The sequence below is a fragment of the Ostrinia nubilalis genome, chromosome 2, assembly GCF_963855985.1.
Source record: "Ostrinia nubilalis chromosome 2, ilOstNubi1.1, whole genome shotgun sequence".
Lineage (NCBI taxonomy): Eukaryota > Metazoa > Arthropoda > Insecta > Lepidoptera > Crambidae > Ostrinia > Ostrinia nubilalis.
Genome location: NC_087089.1, coordinates 6854883 through 6877039, shown reverse-complemented (window position 1 = coordinate 6877039; position 22157 = coordinate 6854883). Strand labels below are relative to the sequence as shown.

Sequence of the window (22157 nt, the reverse complement as noted above, 5' to 3'; positions counted from 1 at the left end):
CCGATTCCCCAGGAATTGGGATTGTAATTCCCTGATTACAATCCCCAACACATTAAACCTAAACGGCCGACAATTTTGTGATTTTTAATTCAACTAGGTAATCGTAGTTCAAATATTTAATTATTTATTTGTTTAACTTATGATTTGGTTAGGAATTGGCTATTTCGAAGAATTTACTAGGAGATTTAAATCAGGAGATAGCAATACTACAGTTCACACTAGAAAGAGAGGTAGGGCCACAGAGAGCGAGATAGATATAAGTAGGTATTTGACTCAAGTTTTTGTTCCAAGTTTGCCCTCCATTTTTATCTTTAGCTTCATGATGGTTTCCAACATGGCAAAAATCTGAACCAGCGATCCGGTATTGACGGTGGCGCCCCACTGTCAATGTCATCGACAGGACAGTCCAGTATTTTGGAACTATAACACATTTCAGGATATAGATTTTTTTTTTCGAAATAGGCAAAACTATGCACAGTGCATAAGATAATAAATCTAACAGTTTTCTGTGTGGTTTAGGAATTGGTATCTAGTCTTGGAAGTTCCTGGCTAACTACACACAATTTGCTATTACCTATGCAAAAAGTAATTGAAGTATGAATACTTTTACATGCATCTAACTCTAAATATGACTGGAAGTGGTTACCAATCCATTACCTGATAGTTGATAGTACAAACATAAGAGCTATGATAATAATCATGGCATGTCAGGGGCTAGACCTTAGATACGCCAATGCTAGAGGAGCTGCTACTCTTGTCTATCATGTGGATTGCAACTTGTTAATATGAGATGAGCCATGCATGGTAGCAGCACGAAGTTCTTTCACGTCATAATATGTCAATGTCACCTCTCCCGTACCTCAGGCACTGACTTGAGTAAGTGCTCTAATTAAACCTATATAAAAGCATGAAAGTATTCGCATCCTACTGGAGTTACTTTTTGCATAGGTAATAGCAAATTGTGTGTAGTTAGCCAGGAACTTCCAAGACTAGATACCAATTCCTAAACCACACAGAAAACTGTTAGATTTATTATTTTATGCACTGTGCATAGTTTTGCCTATTTCGAAAAAAAAATCTACCAACCTACATTAATCACAAATATCGACGCATCTAGCTTTTCGGAATGCATGGTTGTAAAAGCTTTTAGTTACATACTTACTTAGTCAGTGGCATTATGGCGGTTTGATAAACATTCTGACAGTAAAGTGTACCGCCACATGCCTTACACGCCTCTGGAACAGTGTGCCGCGATGTACAGATGTCCCAAATCAATACCACGTCCACCCGTTTGAGAAACGACAGGCCTGCGCATCTTTTCTTTGCGTGGGATGCGGGCACATAGGTACTATGTAGGTTCTAGCTTTTGAAGAGAAGTAGCAGTCAATAGTTTGAAAATTACCCTGACTCCGGAATATTTTCTGCAAGTACAGTACCCGGAGCACGAACAGGTATCATTCTCATCATGGATTTGTCACCGCTATACGGTTGTCTATGGAATGAGTAGTTCTTAATTTAGATGTTTATGATTAGAAATCCAACTTTACATTGATATACCCACAGATATACCTATATAGCTTGATAAATATTATATTGCTACTGTGACAAAGTAAGGGGTGTACTTGAAGTCAAGGGAGAGACGATCTATGGTGTATGCCACGGTCCCTCCACCCTGCATGCGCTAAACAGAAAACTGTACCCAATCCTACCTACCCGTTATCTGAAACGACCCATTCCTAATTTTGTTGGTTGCATCACTAGCTACGTAAGGAGTCCTTACGTGAATACCTATTGGAAATAGGGATTTGTATCGACTTTAATAAATATTTAATCTCCCTAAAATCAGCAGGCCAAAAAGTTGTAATGCTTTATTAATCTAAGGTTGTAATGATAGCAGGATTTTTGTAACTGTCCTCTAGCCTTTGTCTAATCCTTCATGCTGTATTAATGGTGGAAAATAAATAAGTAGGTATTCAATTTCCAATGTATTTGCTGCAGTAATAAAAAAGAATTTCTCAGTTAGTTTTAAAACAAGACAAACACGAGGTTATTTATATTAGGTATATCATCAATCGATTCTCAATTAGTTACACACTTTTCAGCAGTCTTTTGTCGACATTTTAAATAATTACACACGTTTAGTTTTTTAATCTGTTGATTATCATTATGTAGATTTCCTATGATTTAGGTAACCTATTATTTAAATTTTCACTCTAAACAAACAATTGAAAAGAGTAATAATAAGTATAAACATGAATTTAAACAACACAGTACATTATGGAATGTCAATATATTTTACTTTATATCTACATTTTGATTTCGAGTTTTTGAGTAATGACTGAAATTAAAATTTTCTTAACAATATACAATTCTTAGGATGGGTTTGATATTCCATGCTTATTACATACTGGTAAAGTATGTTAATTGGTTGTTACTGTACTAAACATCTGTCTACAGTAATGGTGTTATCTATCTACAAACATAAAAAGACATATTCCAATGTAAAATAAATATATTTCAAATCAAATGTATGACATTTGATCTGTTTTCAAGTGACAGACTGATAAAAAATCTACTAACATTAAGCAATATTTATCGAAAATCGAATACGTAACAGAAATTCAATCTACTAATAAATACATATACACGTCCACACCCTTGCTCATTGTATGATCAACTTGAAGCGCTAATGAATTGTACAGTATGTCTTTATTTGGGTTTACACCTACAATGATAAATGTTATTTGCAAAATACGCGGTTATAATAATAATAACCATACAATGAGGAAGTATGTAGAGAATTAACAGATTTCATGGTTTAGTCGATTGTCTATTGATCAATTACATAAAATAAAACATTTCTGATTCTTTTTCCAATTCAATCACTACGACGCTAGTCATTAGTACGTACTATAAAACAAATTGCGGAAGGTAGAAGACACTTCTAGAACGAAATATAAATATATAGGCATACGAATGTAAAGAGAGTTGTTTACTATAAGAACTTACATACAAACTTATATAATACACGTTATTTAAAATGCAACCCCCTAAAAGGCCCATAACACGACCACAAAGTCTAGATTGATGGTACAACAGTTTAATTTAATATAAGTAATCTATTCACAGCACTTAACCACATGTTAGTCAACTTTTCACACACAAAACGATCACAAAATCACTTTGGTGTCACATCACCATACAAATCGATTGCATTGCTCTATTTATAACTATATCATACTCATATGTACATATTATTATAACATTCTCGAAACATATTACAACGATTCCTCAAACGCGGCCATCAAATCGCTCTGCAAATTCATGTCTATCTGTCCGGCCATCTGAAACAAGTTGAAAATCATTATTTACACATTCATTAATGGAAGTCAAAGGGAAATTAGGCAAAGCCTGATTGTCAAAGTAATCACTAATCAGCCTGTCTCAAGGATGTCACTGGTTAATAATTTGATTATAAATTATCACTTTTCCTAAAATTAGGTACCTATAATAAACTATGCAACAAACACGTAAGTTTAGCTCTAATAGAAATTCGTTATTGAATAATATTTAGAGGTACTAATCGAAAATCAACAATCCTACTAATATTATAAATGCGAAAGTTTGGATGTCTGGATGGATGTTTGTTACTTTTTCACGCAAAAACTACTGAACGGATTTTGATGAAACTTTACAGTATTATTCTTTATAACCCAGAATATCATATAGGCTCGTGACAAACTAAAATTTAACGCGGGTGAAGCCGCGGGCAAAAGCTAGTAGATAACATAAAACAACAAACATTGTTTAAAAAAAAATCTGAAATGCACTTACGGCCTCGCGCCGCCGGCGCTCCTGCTCTCGCTGCCGCTGCCGCAATCGCTCGCGCTCCCGCTCGCCGGCGGCGGCCGCGGCCTTGTCCGGCGCCGCCGCCGCCGCCGCGCCGCTTGCGCCCGGCGGCGATGCTCGCGCGACCGGCGATACGCTCGGCGACGCCACCTCTGCGCTCTCAGGCTTCCGGACTCCTTGTACCGCTCTGTAATTAAAATGTCGTTTAGAGAACGTAGCACATTTAACAACTCGGAAAAGGATCGTAACCGTATCAACTCGAAGCGGTCAGTATCTATAATTCTTTGTATGAAACTCCATACTGCAACGCATACTTATCCGCACCGTAACGTAAACGCCTCGCTTCGCAATTGACAGCGCGCGAAAGGCGATGACAACTCGCGGAAGGCGATACGGTGTTGATCCTTTTGAGAGTTGATAAGTCTGCTATGACCTTAGAACGTTGTATGATAGTGCGTTCAGAGTTCAGACGGAAAGTACTTTTCTTGACTTTGGAAGATATTTTACCCAATGTCAGATCGATAAAAAATTACAGATACTAACAGGATTTAATAACAGCTCAAAATCTTTTGAGAATTATATCCAGGTGGTATTATAAAAAGAGAAAGGGAGGCCACTTCAAGGTGATTTACTAGTATTATAGTTTTTTTTAAGTACACTTTACGTTTTCGTAATCGGGTTCGTTATAAAACATACAAAAGTATCTACAGGATGCAACACATGAACACGAATACATAACATCAACTATTACATCTCACTCACCTCATCGTATCTTCGTCAGGATGTCGTCGTTCTGTTTCTTGTCTTTGCCTTTCTCTTTCCGCTTGCTCCTTCTTTCGTAACTCCTGTTGTTCGATTAGTGCTCTCTGACGATCTATCTTTTCCTTGGCTTGTTTTTTGAACGCCTGTAAGAACAATAACCATTATGCATGATCTATAAACAACAACTAAGGTCTTAGGCATGATTGTCTAATAAAACAGTTGAAATGCTAAATAGATTTGTTGTGAACTTTTTTAGATTTCTTATATCATGCCACATCTTGCAGTCAATATAGGATCTTACGCAGCTACAACTACAACTGATTGACTAGTTAATCCAATAGTATGTCTATCAAATTATAGCGAGTAAATTCGGAACACAAGAATACTTACTTGGAAACTATCCATGACTGGTTTAGGTTTCATTTGATTATTTGTGCTCACGTTGGGTATACTCTGAGGACTACCAGCTTGCGCCAATGAGGACCATGAGCTAGCATTTTTCAAATTTTGTTCCTGTTTCATTTTAAAAGCTTGTACAAAGTTAGAATTTTTCGCATCTTCCATCTTTTTGTCCATTTCATATTTAGCCCTATCGTACATTTTATTGCTCGCCATGTTCGTAACACCGATAAGATCCTCGATGGGCTTCGGCGTCAGCAGCGGTTTGATATCTTCCTTCTTGATGGCGGGCGTCATCAAACACGCGGCTCCGGGCATGTTGTGATGCGACTGCGCGATGACACTGTGCGGGGCCGACGGCACGGGGTCGAATATCGACGACACCGGCGCCACCGGCGCTATGTCAGGTATGGTGGGATTCACATCAGGTCGTAAAATGTCGCGGTCGTGCTGCATCGTCTTTTCCACGAACCCGTTGTGAGGCGGGATATACATCTCGCTCTTGATCTGGTCGGGCACGTGCGCTATGTCGGTGAGGCCGCCCAGCTGCGCCATGAGGTTCTGATGCGCCGCGTCCGGCATCATCTGCGTCTTGGGCAGCGCGAAGTCCTCGAGCCGCATGGACGACTCGGAGACGCCGACGCTGACGTCCATCGGGACGTCGGCGTTGAGACTCCTCTCGAGGCTGGCGAGCGACCGCTCGATCGGGTCGATGTAGTGCGAGGGGTCGACCACTTTGTCGAGGCCGTTCCGGGGGGGCTCGAGTTTGGGGACGGGTTTCTGGTCCTCGACGTCCCGGGTGAGGGGCGCCACGGAGGAGTCGGGCGGGCGCTGAGGCGGCGCGGGCGCGGGCGGGTCGGCGGGCGCGCGCGGCGGGCTGGGCGCGGGCGCGGGCTCGGCGGGCGCGGGCGCGGGCTCGGCGGGCTTGGCGTCCGCGGGCGCGGGCTTGACGTCGAGCGGCGCGGCCGGCTGCGGCTCGGCGGCGGCGGCGGCCGCGCTCGCACCTATGACGGGCGCGATCGGTGGAACGGTCTTCTGAAACGATCGGAAACGGTTACGCCGTGTGCCGTTTGAGCCGATGAACGAATTGACAGTTAAAATAATCGATATTTACTATTGGCGGTTGATGTTGCTGAGACTGTTTTTTGAGTTTCTTCTTGGGAGTTCTCCCGGATCCGGTACCTGAAATGAACGTAGTCGATCATAGCCACGACACTCATAAAAACAGACATTCTGAATATGATTGTCAAACAAATGTACTTAACTTTGAACCTGAAGTATTCTTTCACTCATATTCAAAAACACCTATGATCGTAATACTTCCAATCGATCACAAGCTACTTTCAATATAATTATCAACTTAATATTATGATGGTTAAAATTATTTCATGATATTCACTGATATTTGTCGGCGCCGTATAAAAACATGATAATTTTTGCAACAGTAATATTTAATAATTCGCTTATGTAATATACTAACACGTTTAACACATACTTGTTTCAAAAATAATGTAATTCAACGCTTTACCTTAGGTACTGTACCTAATCACACTATCTACACACGATAGAAAAATATCTTCAGATCTCAGGGCAAGGCAAATAAAATTCAAAATAAATTACTTAAAAGATTTACTTAAATTCTTGTTATATACTGAAATATATACACAGTTTATCTCCACTCACTCTTATAATCTAGTCAATTTAAGTCATGAGTTGATTAAATAAACTTATAAAAATTTATTTTAAATAATTATTATTATTACACATGGTGTTCTGTTACAGACTTGCAACTTTCTACATAAACGGATCAACCAAATGTTGCGTCAAATTTACTAATTGTACCACGTGTATTGATAATTTCTTAACAAATTCAACCCTATGGCGACTGATCCTATACATGTCATTTAAAGCAAATTATGATGAACCAATATTCATAACCTGACAATAATCTCCGCTACAATATTGGCAAAATATTATTCAGAATAAAGTATACAATAGACTTGCTTGTTTGTTCTTTCCTTTTGGCCCATTGGAGGTGCTAAGGAACTCTAAAATTTTATATTACTAAAATCTAACTTACAATAAGATCTCTCCAATCAACCAGCAAATTGTACTTAAAAATAGGAGCGCTTATGACCTGTTGATAAAATATAACTGAAAATGTGAATTCTTCAGGAATGTACACTTGTCTACATTTCGAACATTTTAAACTCTGCAGCTAACAGACATTGGACATCGTCAAAATGAAACAAAGACTCACATTGTAAAAGCTTCTAAACAAGGCAAATAAATATATAAATAGAAGAGTAAAATGGTCAACATTCTACAATTTAATATGCTTTGACGTTATAACATCGGTTAAAACTTTTTGCCTGGTATAAAACTATAAAACAATCATTTAATATTTAGGCCTGTGCAAATAACTTTTAATAATACAGCGATATTATATCTATATTTTACATCGCTACACTATGGGTAGTTTGTTGTTTTAACGTATTAATATTTTGAACTGCTTTATTTTTACAAAACATTTCCTATCTTGTATTAATTCTTTAATCTTCAAAGAAATCATTCTAAAGTGCTTCTAAAAGGCCTGTGACTTGACAGCTATATAAAAAATATCTAATACAATGCTTTGAACAATTAATATATTTGTATATAGTTTAGTGAATAAGTATTTATTTACACACGGCAACTAAATAAATACGAGATTTGTCTTTTCATTATAAAGTACCAAATAAAAAATGACATAGAAAATCATATACAAAACTGAAACCTACGCGGATACGATAGGGTAGATGAATCTATCCTCAAGATTTTATCAATGTGCATGTACATATTATTTGAAAAGAAAATCCAACTTGAAATTAAGTCTAACGTTTAACCGAGACGTTTCAGGAGATAGAGCGTCCAGTGCGGGAGAGAAAACTGAATACGCATCGCGCGCTACTACCACGCACCTATCCCAAGAATTGACGCAGTTCAACGGTAGCACTACATTCAAATAAATATATTTATAGGTTTGGAGCTCATACATTTACACAATGTTTCGTAAAGCACCTGCACTGCCTGTAAACATTTAAATATATTTAATAAAATAGTTCATCATTATACAAGGCGTAGTGCCCATGACATGTATTAAATTTTAAATCGGTTTATTTTTACATAGGACAATCCACGAATGTTTAAATTATCAATATATTGACAAGTTTGCAAACAATTTGTGAAGGAAGGAGGCCAGCTTTAGGTTTGGTAACATTTAAATATAATTTGGATCACACATTAAGTTTCTGGGAGCAAGCATTGAAGAGTAATAAGTACCAAGCATTAATTAAACCAATAAAACCATACCTTTTCAGAGACCATAATTTTTAACTACAACATGTCATAAAGTTACATCCTCGAGCGTCCCGCACGGGACAAACAAAACAATTTTGCTTGCAAAGTTGGTATCCGTCCTTACACAATTGTTTGCATTACTCGCTAGCGACTGCACTCGGCTCGTCGGGCGCCTCGTGGATGGTCCTCCCCGCTCGCTCACTGGACGTACCGACACTACTATCGATCTTCGAACTTATTCATTGCCTCCACGGCTCATACGAGCTCAAAAATAATCACGTTTGGGTTTAAATTTCACACTCAAAAGCAATTAGTACCATGAGATCTGAAGATTTTCCAATAGTATATTCATAACAGTAGATCGAAATTTTAAGGATGCAAATGAAATAACGTCGCACTTGAGGACATGATATAGTTAAAAATATTAATGTGAAAAGGTATTTGCTATTGGTTTATGAAAGCAAACCAAATAAAACTGCTCTTACCGGCACCATTACAAAATATCAGTGAACACCAAAGCTGGCTTTCTCCCTCTTATAACAACTTTTTGTGCCTTTACATAGCATAGAGAACTTTAGATTCATACGGTTCATATTGAATCAGAACTTCAGGTGGTATCCCTCTCCATTATCACAGTGTAAAATCATACTCAGAACCACTTTTGCAGCTCTCACATTCTTACTACAACTTAGATCAAATAAAGACGGCGAGTGCTAATTAAAAACTACTTTGCTCTTATTTATCTGAAGGTCTTAAGGCCTTCTATGATAATGATGATAAATCCTTTAGTTATAACAAAACTCGAAATTACTTGAGTTTGAGGGAATCATAACATAATACAGTCCACACACTACACATACTTTCATCCATTTAACAAAAAATCACATTTAAATAAAGTATTCTATTAAGACAGTCAATCGCGCGGCCAGTGTCTACTGTTTAGAGTACACTCGCACAATAGAAGCGCGGTTATCAACATAAATAATTAATAACTGCCAGAAAAAAAATAAAGAAACCTCATCCTCAGAAAGGAAGGATTCAATTTCTACTCCAATTTGGTCTTAATTTTTCTCTCATTTACTTTAAAGGTTCATTTCCTCATTCACTCGGCTGTTGACATCATATTTCAGACTAGAATTGAACATTATTGAATGGGTAAAATTGCAAATATTGCATTAAAATTTTATAAAACATAAATAAAGTCAGTCATACTATAAAAAAATACTGGCTAAGGTAAAAACTTTCACTCACATTACGAAAATGTTGCCGACAAACTTATGTAATATAGATATCAAGCATTTGAACATTTACATACAAGTTGTAAGATTTCTCTTAATTTAAATGCACATAACATTAAAATCTAATAGTAAAACTGTAATTTACATGTGGTACATTTGGTACCGTTCAGTACTATTTTTGACTGATTAATGTGAATTGATAGAAGACGCTCAAGAATTGTGCCGCTATGTATCTAACCTGCTTCACTATCGCTGCTGTCCGACGAACTGGTGTCGGTGCTGGACGACGAGTTGGACGAGTCCGAGGAGCTGGACGACGACGACATGCCTCCGCCGAGGCCATCTTTGCATCCGTCTGCGGGCAATAGCATTCATTTACAATAGGCTCAAATACACCCAACTGGGCAAACGTCCTACATAGACCTAAACGATTAACACACTACAACTACATGATGTCTTGCCCTACGTGCCCAAACAACTGCGAGCAGGAAGATTTACTGAATGCTACTGACAACGCCACTCTTGTAGCGGAGTTTTGGGCTGACACTGTAGGTTTGTTGTCGACACGACAAGAAGGAGAACATACTACAAAAGTTGTTGGCGGATTATAACAACATAGTAATTAACACTTTCAACAGCGATTGCGCTATATCTGAAACCACTAGTTAGCTAGAGGCAATGTCACTTCATTGGATTGGACAACAGTTACAGATCAATAAATAGACGCTTGTGGAAATTCCTTGTAACCACTAGTTTTTCTAAAAAAAAAAAAAATACTGAGACAACAATACTCAATTTGGAGTTGGTAAAAGTCATTTTCTGCATTCAGTTTTACATAAACAATAAAACAATAATTTTTAACATTTTATCTATTTATTTTTTAATGTTTGGTACATTAAAAAATAAATAGATAAAATGTTAAAAATTAATAATTTACCTTTTTTCTGCTGTTGTTTCTTATTTGCTCCCAGTTGTCCAGATACATCCTGTAACCTCTTTTCTAACTCCTGTTTTTTCTCTGCCATTTGTTCATCTTTAGATTTACCTGACATTTTACGATCTGAAAGAAAATCACAATCTAATTTCTTTCCTTTCCATAAAAAAAAATACAATTTAGCAGCTACATTAAAAGCATGAAAAATAAGTACCACCAACATTATTTGCCTATACATTTACAAAAAATATTCTGTTTTCAAGCTTCATAATTTCAGAAATTCTAAATAAAATCAATCTAAAAATATAATTACAAGAAAATGTGATTCTTAAAATAATGAAAGTATAAAACTTTCTAATTTTAATGACTGAACAGACTAAAAATAATTTACTATAAAGTAAACAAAATAATGCATACTGAAAATCTGATCGTTTTTAAAATAATCAGAATCTCAGACGCCAAAACGAAAACAACTACATTACAGATTCAAAATACTTGAAACAGTAAGATGGAGGGAGGAAAATAATGTCGGCTCGACTCACAATGAGGCTTACGTGTCTTTTTCCGTAGACATGAGGCTACATAATTTTCTAGTTCCCTCAGAGTAGAAGGCTTCAACGTTTCAAAGTCTATTTCTATTTCGTCGGGATTGGAATCACGAAGCGAAGGCTCCCTGCTCTGAATGATGTGGACCACCTTTCCAAGTTTGTCGCCTAAAAAAACAAATAAAAATTCTTAATCATATCAATACTGGCCTAACATTTAACAAAGTCGTCGTTACCCGAAATTGATAATAGATTCATCAAATCCTGTCTCCAGAAAATAAGTCCAGATCAAGCTAATTCATACAGGCTCCCAGGTATTCTCAGTCGATGTTCATTATTGTCTATGACCGTAGATACCATAATAAAATTGATCCTTATACCAACACAATAAGGTACAAATTGGCTTGCACCTAATAAAGAGATTTGAGAGGTCCGACAAACATCAAGTTCGCTCATTCAATCATACAGGCTCCCAGAATTCTCAGTTGATCTTCAACCTTTTGTCGTTGATGACCAGTAGCAACAGTAGTTAAATTAATCCTTATTGTAAACATAATAAGGTACAAATATAAAAAGGTAAGATTGTGTCTCTTGACTTGGCTAATTAGTAAAGAGAATTGAGAGGGCGCGCGGGTGAAAACCGCCTCTTGAGTTCTTAGCCTAAGGGTGGATTCGACCAAACAAGAGTAACTAGTAATTCGACCAAAAATCGTCAGTTATTCGACATTTTGACGTCATATTTCCCATACTGAAACTGTCAATGTGCCAGTTATACCAGGAGTTATTCTCGGATAAAGGCTTCGGCAGACCAAACGTGGGGCAGTAGCAGCGATGTTTGAATGCGGGCCCGCGCAAGTTGCAATACAAGAAACTCTTGTGTCACACCAAATTTAAACGCGGGCCCGCGCTCCAACCGCTCCGCGCCGCGGCGCACTGCAACTGCCGAACGACATACCAGGCGGCGCGAGAGCGGGACAAGCAGCACATGCGCGGCGCGAGCGCGGGCCCGCGCTGTTGTATTACTATGGCGGCCATATTAGCATGACTCACCGGAGGCAGGGCGGTAGCAGTGTAGCGCAGCGCGTTGAAAGCGGTTGACGAATATTGTATTTTTTTACAACCGCTCGCGTTGCAACTGCTTCGAAACTGCCGCTGCCTACTGCCGCGCTGCAACTGCAACTGACCCGCTCTGCTACTGCCCCGAGTTTGGTCTGCCGAAGCCTTAAAAGTTTGGTCGAATCGGGCCTAACGAGGATAAAGAGACTTTCATATCATACCTGGCAGCTTATTGATGTCAAGCGACAGCTGTCGTTTCTCGTCGTACGACATGGGCTTGGCGACGTCCTCGTCCTCAGAGTCGGGGTGCGGCGGCTGGTGCGCGGCGGGCGCGGCGGTGGGCGTGGAGCTCTTCTTCTTGCCGGCCGGCGCCGCGCGCGCGCCCGCCTTGCCGCCGCCGCCGCCGCCGCGCGACCTACCCGTCTTGCCTCGGACGGCGTTCGCCGCTGGAAATGTTCGAGCTGGTTAATGTGTTGTAAGACTTACGATACATGGGACTTCTTGGCGGGAATCTGAAGCGTCATGTTAGCGGTTTTGTTTTATTTCCTCAAATTCGTGTTTAGGCGACTATTAATGTGTAACAATGGTGGATTATTAACCATTAAGTGTTCGTGAACGTGCATGAGTGTGGGCAAGTGAAGCAAAACAGTGCATCGTGATTCTTCGGGTTCTCTCAAGTTGTCCATAGGAGGTCTCAGTAAAGCACCACAACTTTACTGAGACTCAAAGGGTGGGAAGGGGTATCATCTATCATCCTTCATTATATCATTACTTGATCTCATTTTGTAACTCGTATCACATAAATACTTGAAAATGGCACAAATCAAGTCGACCTCGACGTGTATTGCCAACATCATCAAAAAAGAAGAAGAAGATATAGGATACATCAGGGCCCTCGCCTAGGCATCGCATCGCTACTAACGCGCGTTAGTCGCATTTGCAACGCACTACAGTGATGCCAACGCGCTACAGTAGCGCGACTGCATCGCTACAAAAAGTCGCCGTGGGCGAGGGCCCTAATTAAGCATTTGCGACAACAAATAGGATCAAATGCCGTCGGCATAAGGTGCTGATTTCATTAACACGTATTTCTACTTGCTATGTACGCAGTAAACAGGCTGATGACGATGTAAATCGACGTTGTTGAGTCAGTTCTTTACTATTACCGCCAAAAATATCTTTGTGTAAGAATTTGTCCTTACAATCTAAGTTCTTGGCTTGAGAAAATATAACAAAAGTAATATGTAATAAAATTACATGCATTCAGGATACTTTTCGTAAAATTTCAAGCATAGCTTAGGCATTCCGAAAGAATTTGATGAGATAAGATTACAAATTGATGCTATCAGAATTGATGAAAAATTAAACAATGAAGCATTGTTAGCAAGTAATATCCGGGATAGTTACTCACCTAAATTTTCTGCTATATTGTTTGCTTTAGCCGCGTACGCCGCAGCTGCAGCGTTGGCGGCTTTTGGAATTCCAGGCGTAGGTACTGGCTTCTTCTGCTTTTCTTTTATTTTCTTTTTAGCTTTTTTCTTATTGTTAGATTCCTCTACAAGCTTCCTCATTTTCTCTTGTAATGCAAGAAGCTCCTTTTCCAGTAGTTTCACTTTGTTTGTTCTTTCCTCTTCAGAGTCATCGGATTCGGAATCCGACTCTGATCCAGATTCTGAACTAGACGCGGAACTACCTTTGTCCATGTGTGGCACGCCAACGTGAACAGGTTCGTCGGGAATTTTAGCATATCTGGAAAATTACATTGAGTTTCATTTTTGCCATTTGTATTCCTTTTTGTTTTGTCACAAGTCACAAACCTATGCGCAAAAAAATTAAGATTAATAATAAAAAAACTTACCGCATTTCAAACACGTCCTGTAATTTTCGCGCCATAGCAACAACATCGTGGTCTGGAGGGTTATATTTATAGCAGTTGGTAAATATTAAACGAACATCGGCAGCAAATTCAGTGGCCGTCTTATACGCCCTATTGTCCATCTTCTGTTTTACAGTCCCGAGATCCATAGGTTTTTTGATTATATCAAAGTAGTCGTGAAGACCTAATAACTCTGCGTCCACCGGTTTGTAAAATGGCCAAGCATATCCCTAAAAAGAAATAAATGTTAAATAAACAAAAAACATCAGAAATATCGTGATGTTAGTCGAAAAATAGAGATACTTACAGAGTGTTTTTTGGAGAACAGTTCTTTTAGAATTTCATTGCAACTTTTTAAAGCATCAGACAACTTTTCTTTGCCCTTGGCTAATTGAGGTGTCATGACGGAGTGATGTGAAGCGCCGGCCCCGGCAATGCCCGGTGAGAGACCTCCCATTTTGAAACCATCTTCACCTGCTCTGCTAACCTGAATTAGAAATAATATTTTATCTAAAAGAACTCAAAAAAACTAATGACTGCTCATTTTCCCATTTATGAAAGGGTCATGTGAACAAGCTATCGAGTGTTTTTGTTACTTCAACCTTTTAATAGTACAAAAAACAAACCTTTTTCTGGCGACCGCTTTCTCTTCTTGTTGATATTTTAGCTGGTTTCGGCCCGCTCTGCTGGTCTATGGTCGGAGTAGTGTAACCACCCTCAAAGGAACTTCCCATAGGCGTGGTAGTATCTGCTTTTCTTTTTACTCCCTTTTTCACCTAAAAATGAGTACCATATGAATTCAGCGCAACATCGATTACGACAAAGTTCCAGACCAGATATTAACTGAATGGCAATTTCCAAATTAAATATGCAGTACAATTTTTATAAATACACTGTACCTTTGCAGGTTGGGTTTGTGATAAAGTGACTGCAGGGATGGTAGTGACTGGAGGTGCGGCAGCTTGCGTCACATGGAAATTGGAAGGTTGCGTCGCCACCTGCGTCGAAACAAAACTTTGTTTATGTACCTTTCTTTATTACCAAAAACTCTAGTTAATTTAGTAGTGTTAATTTGCTCTCAAACGGGTAAAGAAAGATCATCTGACGCCTTGGCATTTTGTCTGCTACTTGGCTAGTTTTGAGATCATTATGCAATCATAATTTATCACATCAAAATAATGTCTAGCTAGACACATAATAGAAGGGCCTGGATGCGGGCAGCGCAGGACCGTTCATTATGGAAAACCTTGGATGTCATTTGGCTGAAACGAACGAACGAACGAACGAAGGCACATAATAAATGCAGTTTGTATGGCCATTACGTCCATTCTAGCCTAAGCGACCTCGTGCACTAGGCAGCCTGGCTATGACAGGCAATGCGGTAATGAACACTCATGGCTGCCTAGCGCCGCACTGTCATATGATCGACTGGCTGCCGCAATCAGGATAACTAGCGCGCGGGGTCGCTAAATGTTCCAAAAAATACTGAAGAGCCTAAATACTATCAAAGAATGTGTTGATGAATCACAGTAGTAAACAGAAGTATAGTCTGGTCGCTGAGCTCGTAGAATTTTGTCCATTGACCCCAAGCTACCCATCCTTATCGCTCGCGCGTAATTATATTGCTGTCGCGACTGGCGACGGGCGCCCGCAGTGAGTGTACGAGCGCAACAGCAACATAATTACGCGCGAGCGATAAGGATGGGTAGCTTGGGGTCATTAGACAAAAAAGGGATGTTTCCTGGGTAAAAAAGCAAGAGTTTTAATAAGTCCGTCAGTTATCTTATCAAAAAGTATTCAACACGTATTTTTCACTTTTTCATACTAATGAAAATTTAAAGAGATACAGCGCGCCAAAGTTCAAAAGAAAAAGCCCATGACGTCAGTGAGTGCTTAAAAGTGCAGCATGACGTCGCGCGGAACTTCAACGCACTTTTTAATTATGTGTTTGATTGACAATATTTTTTGATGTTAAAATTGTCGGACTAAACATTTTTAGGAAACTAGCCTACCGGGCTTTATTTGTTTACCTGCTGTGGCAGACCGGTGTGTGTGGCGGGGGGCGTGGCGGCGGGCGCGGGCACGGTGGGCGCGGCGGTGGTGTTCCCGAAGAGCGCGGTGTGCGGCGGCGCGGCCAGCGTCTTGACGGGCGCGCGAGGGGGGGCGCCCGGCGCCGCCGCCGCGGGGGGGGCGCCGGTTGTGCTCGTGCGCTTCTTAGCACCACCCTTGCCGCCTTTCGACGGCATTTCCACCTCTTTCTCTTCCTTTTCCATTTGTGCTATCTACAATGTACAATCACAATAAGTTTCATATCTCACAGTAGCGTCTTTCCATTCTATACATAGCCAGAACGCAAGGGTGTGAAAGTATGTAATCGAGTATAGTTTGGAAATGACTTTTTTTACTAAGCTCTTCCAAACCATACATAAGCAGTACGCATGTACTGCGTACTGCTCGCGTATACTTTGTAGTGACTTAGGTCCAGGGCCGCAAGGTGCCCTACTGCCTACTGTAGGCCTAAGATGCGCGCCGCGATAAGCGGTTATCACGCCATTTTATCGATTTTGTCCATACATTTTGACGTCGATAGTTCGAAAGTTATCACGGCGGGCGTCTTAGGCCTACAGGACATAAGGATCAAGGGAGGCCCTTCTCATCTGGAGAAAGATATTTTATGAGACAGGGAAAGAGGGGCCTGATCTCACTACGCTTTCAGTGGAGATGCGATGACCGTCTGGGCTAGTGGTTCGCGATTCGGACATCTATGCCTGACAAAATATGTTTGTATGCAGAACATTGTAGTGAATTCTATGTATGAATGTATTTACAAAATAAAAGTATTTACGTATGTTTATATGACAACCATAGTACTAACTTGGCTTAGTTTAGAACTAGATGATGCAGTGTAAAATGTTCAAGGATATTTGAATTTAAAGAAATTGATAAATTTCACACTTACCCTATTCAAAAAAAGTTTTTCTAATGTCTGCGCCATTATTACTACATCTTCGCCAGGCTTATTATATACATAGCAGTTTGTGAACATGGTGTTGAAGTCTTGGATACATTCCTGAGCTGAATAGTAGTAATTTGACTCGAGGCGCTTTTTGATTGTTCCTAAATCCATTGGCTTTTTTATAATTTTATGGTAGTCCTGTGAAGGTATAAATGATTTATTGTAGTTTTCCATTCCTGTATGAAGTACACAGAATCATGTAACTATTTCTTTTACGACCACTTACCGGAAGATTTAATTTTTTTGCATCGACAGGTTGTTGAAAAGGCCATGCTAGCTTATGTTTCCACACTGCTTTCATGACGTTCTTTTGGAGGAATTGCAACTGATTGGTCACCCGCCCTTGCCGCCGGAGGCCCTCCTCTGGCGGCGCGCCATTGACGTGCTCCGCCGTTGGCTACAACGAATTAAACGAAAATGTACTCAAATGTAAGAGCACATAAGGTGCTGATTTCAAGCTCAGTAGTCTGAAAACGTTAACTGAACTGGCCGAGGTGAAAAATAATCTACATACCGTGCTCGTCGTAGCAAGAGGATCAACTGCCTGCTGCATTGTGCTGGAATCAGCAATCTACCTGCCAAAGTGACACAACAACTGTAGAAGGCACTTACAAAGCAGAACAACTTTAGGAAAATGTTGGCAATTGTCTCACCTCAACTGTGACAAGAGGCTCATCCAATTTCTGACTAAGAGGCATCAGCTAAATCCCCTGATGACATTAAACAGCACTATCATAATAAAAAAAAATGGTGCTGATGCACCTAGAGTAAACTCATCGCATTCATATACTAGATATCTCCTACCTGCAATGAACACAAAATGTACAATATTAGTTTTGGGTTGATTTTATCTTCTGCCTCAACTTACAAAAATTGTTTCAATAGACCATCACAGAAATAATAATAGACAAAAAATACCTACCTATGCAAACAAAAATATGATTATTTGATTTCATTCAATGCTACATACCTTGCAAGCAGGGTAGGATTGGATTTTTAAGCACCTAACCGCCACCAAAAACGTGCGTCACAATCTGAAAATAAAATAACTTTACATGAATACTCCATTGTATAACCAACATCATGCTGCAGAAGTGAATAATTTATATTCAGTTGTAAATTAATGTATAAACCTTTCACATTGGTACCCCAGGAACCGACTATGGACTCAAGGTCGAATACCAAAACAAAACATAAGACTGTTCTTTCGTGCGTCAATGCAATATTAATGTTATCATGGAAACATGGAATTTTGTGGCCTATTTACCAGTCCCTAAAACACATTTTGTTATGGTCAAATTGGTATTACATTGGCACAACTGGGGATACATTGGGACAGAACTTCCAGTTTCATTGTCGAATTTAATGTTTTAGCAATACTACAATGAAATATTTTTTTATTTACTGTCTACAGTATGCAGCTCACTACGACATCTTAATTAGATGCAATAAGTGTTGTTTTGCAACAAAAATTCATTGTCAGATATTTTGTAGAGTGTACCTAAATTGTTTAAATAAATATTTTTACATCATGCCCATGCCCAAGTTGAGTATCAGCTAGTAGTGATAACTATTAGAACAGTAGCAGATTTACACATTTGATGCAAGTGTATCTCAATATTATGAATATTTTTGTAATATTTGGCCCCAAAGCCACCCTAGGCTCTCCCTATTGGTAAATCCACCACTGAATAATGCACAGTTTGATCACATTGAAACTACTTCGTCTAATTTAGTATGTAAATTGCATTATATTGTGCAATTACCTTATGAATTTGGATCCATATTAATTCAAAAAATTAATTTAAATTAACGTAGCTACTTTTTGATGTGGGAAAGAAAAGAGGTTGTTAGGGTCTACAACAGGTTTTCTTCTATGTAAAAAAAGTACTTGAGATCTTAATATTGTACATCTAAATGAAATAATTTCATTATCAATTCATCTAATATAAATAATCTGCATTACCAAATATGTTTTTTTTTTTATTAGGAAGGAAGGAAATACTTGCTGCATCAAGGCTTTATCGGGAACAGTTGGAATTTCAGACTTTTTAAATTTATCACTACACTCATTCAATATCAAATGGTCCTCCTACACCACATCCAGTTAACGTTCGAAGCCTAATTTCCTCCTAATTTGGACAGGTATTACGTAGGTATTCAATAGCTTTCATTAATTGGTCCACAATTTAGGCAGATTTCATTGTCATTTAGGGAATATCTTTAGTTCTAATGAAATAATTCCTCAAAATAGCCTTCTCTCTCACTATCTCTAAAATCAATTTATTGTTAATCAACAATGTTTGAGTACCTACCTACCCCAAACAAATTACATATCCTAAGACATTGAAAGTTGTTATATGAAGGACATCTTGTAAAAATTATAACCTCAACATAAGCTTGATGTTTAACATTGGTTATTACACAATATTTTGAATGTCTGTATTTTAACGTTAACATTTAATTTTTTTTTTTAAAATGTTGGATTTTTAAATTATGTTGCGTTTACACCATTATTAGGCAACATTTAATTATAAAACCCAAAACCAGTGTTTGATTAAAGTTAACATTACTAATGTCAAAGGTAAACATGCATTTATCTATTCCCAAACCAATGCAATTCCAGTTTTAGTCATTAAAAGCAAACCTAGAACATTAAATAATTATAAAGCAAGTTTATATTACCAAAATGTCAGGTTCTAAACATTCTGGTAGTCTAAGTAAACAAATACACATTTTTGGACTTTAATGAGAGACAATAAATGTTTTCAACAGACATTGTAGTAATAATGGTGAAAGAGTGTATTTGGAAAGTCTAGAATGTTCTGTAGGCCACAATCTTCAGATGTAAATCCCTATCCAGAAAGTAGGTGATCTTAAGGAAATATATGAATAAAACGCTTAAAATTTGAAACAAGCAAATACATTATATTTCGATATAATATCTGCTACGAAAATATGTATTGTACAAAATTAAAATAATGGAAAGTCGTTCTACAAACAGTTACAAAAATAAATGCACTTCCATCCATTCAGACTCTGAACAAAACATTCCAAATAACGCGGATACTACTAAGAACACAATTACAGCTGAATAGATACAACCAAATCGAGGAATTAACTCAAACCAATATAAAGAAATGGGTGAAAATTACTTGGGTCTAAGGAGGCCAAGAACAATGTTGAAATTATGCTCATACATCGCATCATGCACACATTTTTTTCATTACAATTAAGCCCCTTATAATGGGCAACTAAAATTACACGAAAAAGTTACGCTACACTACTTTTAAAGCTAAAAATTATCAAAAAAAGACTTACGAAAAGATATTAACGCCAATATGGCGGATGAACTAAAAATACGACGTTGAGGATGTTGGAGTGCCTTCTTCAAAGGCAAATTCTATCGATTTGCTCAGATACATTAAACACTCCACACATTTTGTAAGTCCATAATTAATTAAAGTTCCTATAAATTCATTGTTCAAAAACTACAATACCACTGTCTTTTTTAAACAATAAAGAACAGCACAACGCGAATTACAAAGACGCAGCCGAACATAGACATGGCGGACCAAGCGTCGAGCAATAAAGGTAGGAGCGTCCGTCGGACAAAATTACACTTATTTTAGGCTGGAAAAGAAAATATTACAAAATCTAGTTAGGATATTGAAAAATACACATCTATTTTGAATTATCATTCACAGATGACATGGGTTTCCTTAGTATTTTTTGGATAAAATTCATTACGAGTTTGTCACTCGAAATTGAAATTTTGCATCAATGGTCTATAGTCTTTGATTTTGTGTGTCACGTTCAAAGATGGTGGATGTAGATGAAGCACCAAAATACTACGTTTTTTTTTATAATAAGTACAATTTTATATTTTATTCAAATTTATTGAAAATTATGATCAGCCGGAACAGTACTCGCGCAATATTGTTTCTTTATTATTTGATACTGGCCAATCAGTAGTACCCACTGCCCGAGAACGGTAATAAAGCCTATTATAATTATACTGGTTTTAAGGCAAGTCTCAAGCGCGTATTTTGCCCTACACAAATAACGCAATCATGTCAACATTCAACATTTTTGTAAGCAATTTTGTTTAATGTTGACAGTCATGTTTTTGTTTCTATGGAACTGTCGGTGCATGCTATGGGTGCATGCATGAGTCCAACTCGCACTTGACCGGTGCCCCGATTACGCTAATTTTTAGGGTTCCGTAGCCAAATGTCAAAAAACGGAACCCTTATAGATTCGTCATGTCTGTCTGTCTGTCCGTCCGTCCGTCCGTCTGTCCGTCCGTATGTCACAGCCATTTTTTTCCGAAACTATAAGAGCTATACTGTTGAAACTTGGTAAGTTAATGTATTCTGTGAACCGCATTAAGATTTTGATGCAAAAATAAATAAAAAATAATAATAAATATTGGGGGCTCCCCATACTTAGACCTGAAACTCAAAAATTTTTTTTTCATCAAACACATACGTGTGGGGTGTCTATGGATAGGTCTTTAAAAATGATATCGAGGTTTCTAAAATACTTTTTTTCTAAACCGAATAGTTTGCGTGACAGACGCTTCCAAAGTGGAAAAAAGTTTGTCCCCCCCCCCCCCCCTCTAACTTCTAAAATAAGAAAATGAAAAATCTAAAAAAAACATAAATTGTTTTGAACGAACGAGATCTAGTAAGTAGTTTTTTTTAATACCTCGTAAATCGTAAACCGCTTATTACCGCGTAATCTTTCATACTAATAACTTAAATAAAAAATAATAATTTTAATTTCATAAATCAATGGTACGGAACCCTCGGTGCGCGAGTCGGACTCGCACTTGGCCGGTTTTAAAGTCTCCAATACAGACGCGCTTCTTCGATTTCTTCGATTCTGCGATGGGTATTTCGCCGAAACAGTAAATTTTCTGTGTCCAGGCAGGCGAACACATGTTTTTTTATATCTATACGTATAAAACTATTTTTATGGGAAAGTTCATTAAAAGTTTTATTTGTTTTTGCTATTACAATAGCAGAAACTACAAATAATACCGTAGAAAAACTTAATCAAAAGTCGTTTTTCTAATTATTTGTTATGTCCATTACTGTTGTTTGCCAAAATGAAGGCACATTATAACAAATTGAAGCGT

The 22157-nt window shown here is 38.2% G+C and overlaps 1 protein-coding gene across 1 annotated transcript; it reads right to left on the bottom strand.

The window, feature by feature from the left end:
• Nucleotides 1-1970: 1970 nt before the first annotated feature.
• Nucleotides 1971-20794, bottom strand: LOC135078370 (bromodomain-containing protein 3-like). Its single transcript, XM_063972966.1, has 21 exons — nucleotides 20336-20794; nucleotides 17985-18048; nucleotides 17668-17818; nucleotides 17529-17585; nucleotides 17241-17411; nucleotides 16958-17152; nucleotides 16029-16280; nucleotides 14898-14996; nucleotides 14625-14774; nucleotides 14306-14485; nucleotides 13981-14228; nucleotides 13534-13871; nucleotides 12344-12568; nucleotides 11076-11234; nucleotides 10525-10647; nucleotides 9826-9942; nucleotides 6125-6192; nucleotides 5002-6045; nucleotides 4612-4754; nucleotides 3835-4036; nucleotides 1971-3344 (listed from the first exon to the last, which is right to left on the bottom strand). The coding sequence occupies exons 3-21, from the start codon at nucleotides 17710-17712 to the stop codon at nucleotides 3279-3281; spliced, it is 3882 nt and encodes a 1293-aa protein (XP_063829036.1). The 5' UTR covers nucleotides 17713-17818; nucleotides 17985-18048; nucleotides 20336-20794; the 3' UTR covers nucleotides 1971-3278.
• Nucleotides 20795-22157: the final 1363 nt, after the last annotated feature.

Bases quoted from the DNA above. Each gene is read 5' to 3' on its own strand.
- LOC135078370 (XM_063972966.1), bottom strand. From the start codon at position 17,712: ATGCCTCTTAGTCAGAAATTGGATGAGCCTCTTGTCACAGTTGAG. The intron at 17,412-17,528 runs GTATGTAGATTA...AATTCGTTGTAG, and splicing joins CTCTTGCTACGACGAGCACG to CCAACGGCGGAGCACGTCAA. The intron at 6,193-9,825 runs GTTAGATACATA...CGTTCATTTCAG, and splicing joins CAGCAGCGATAGTGAAGCAG to GTACCGGATCCGGGAGAACT.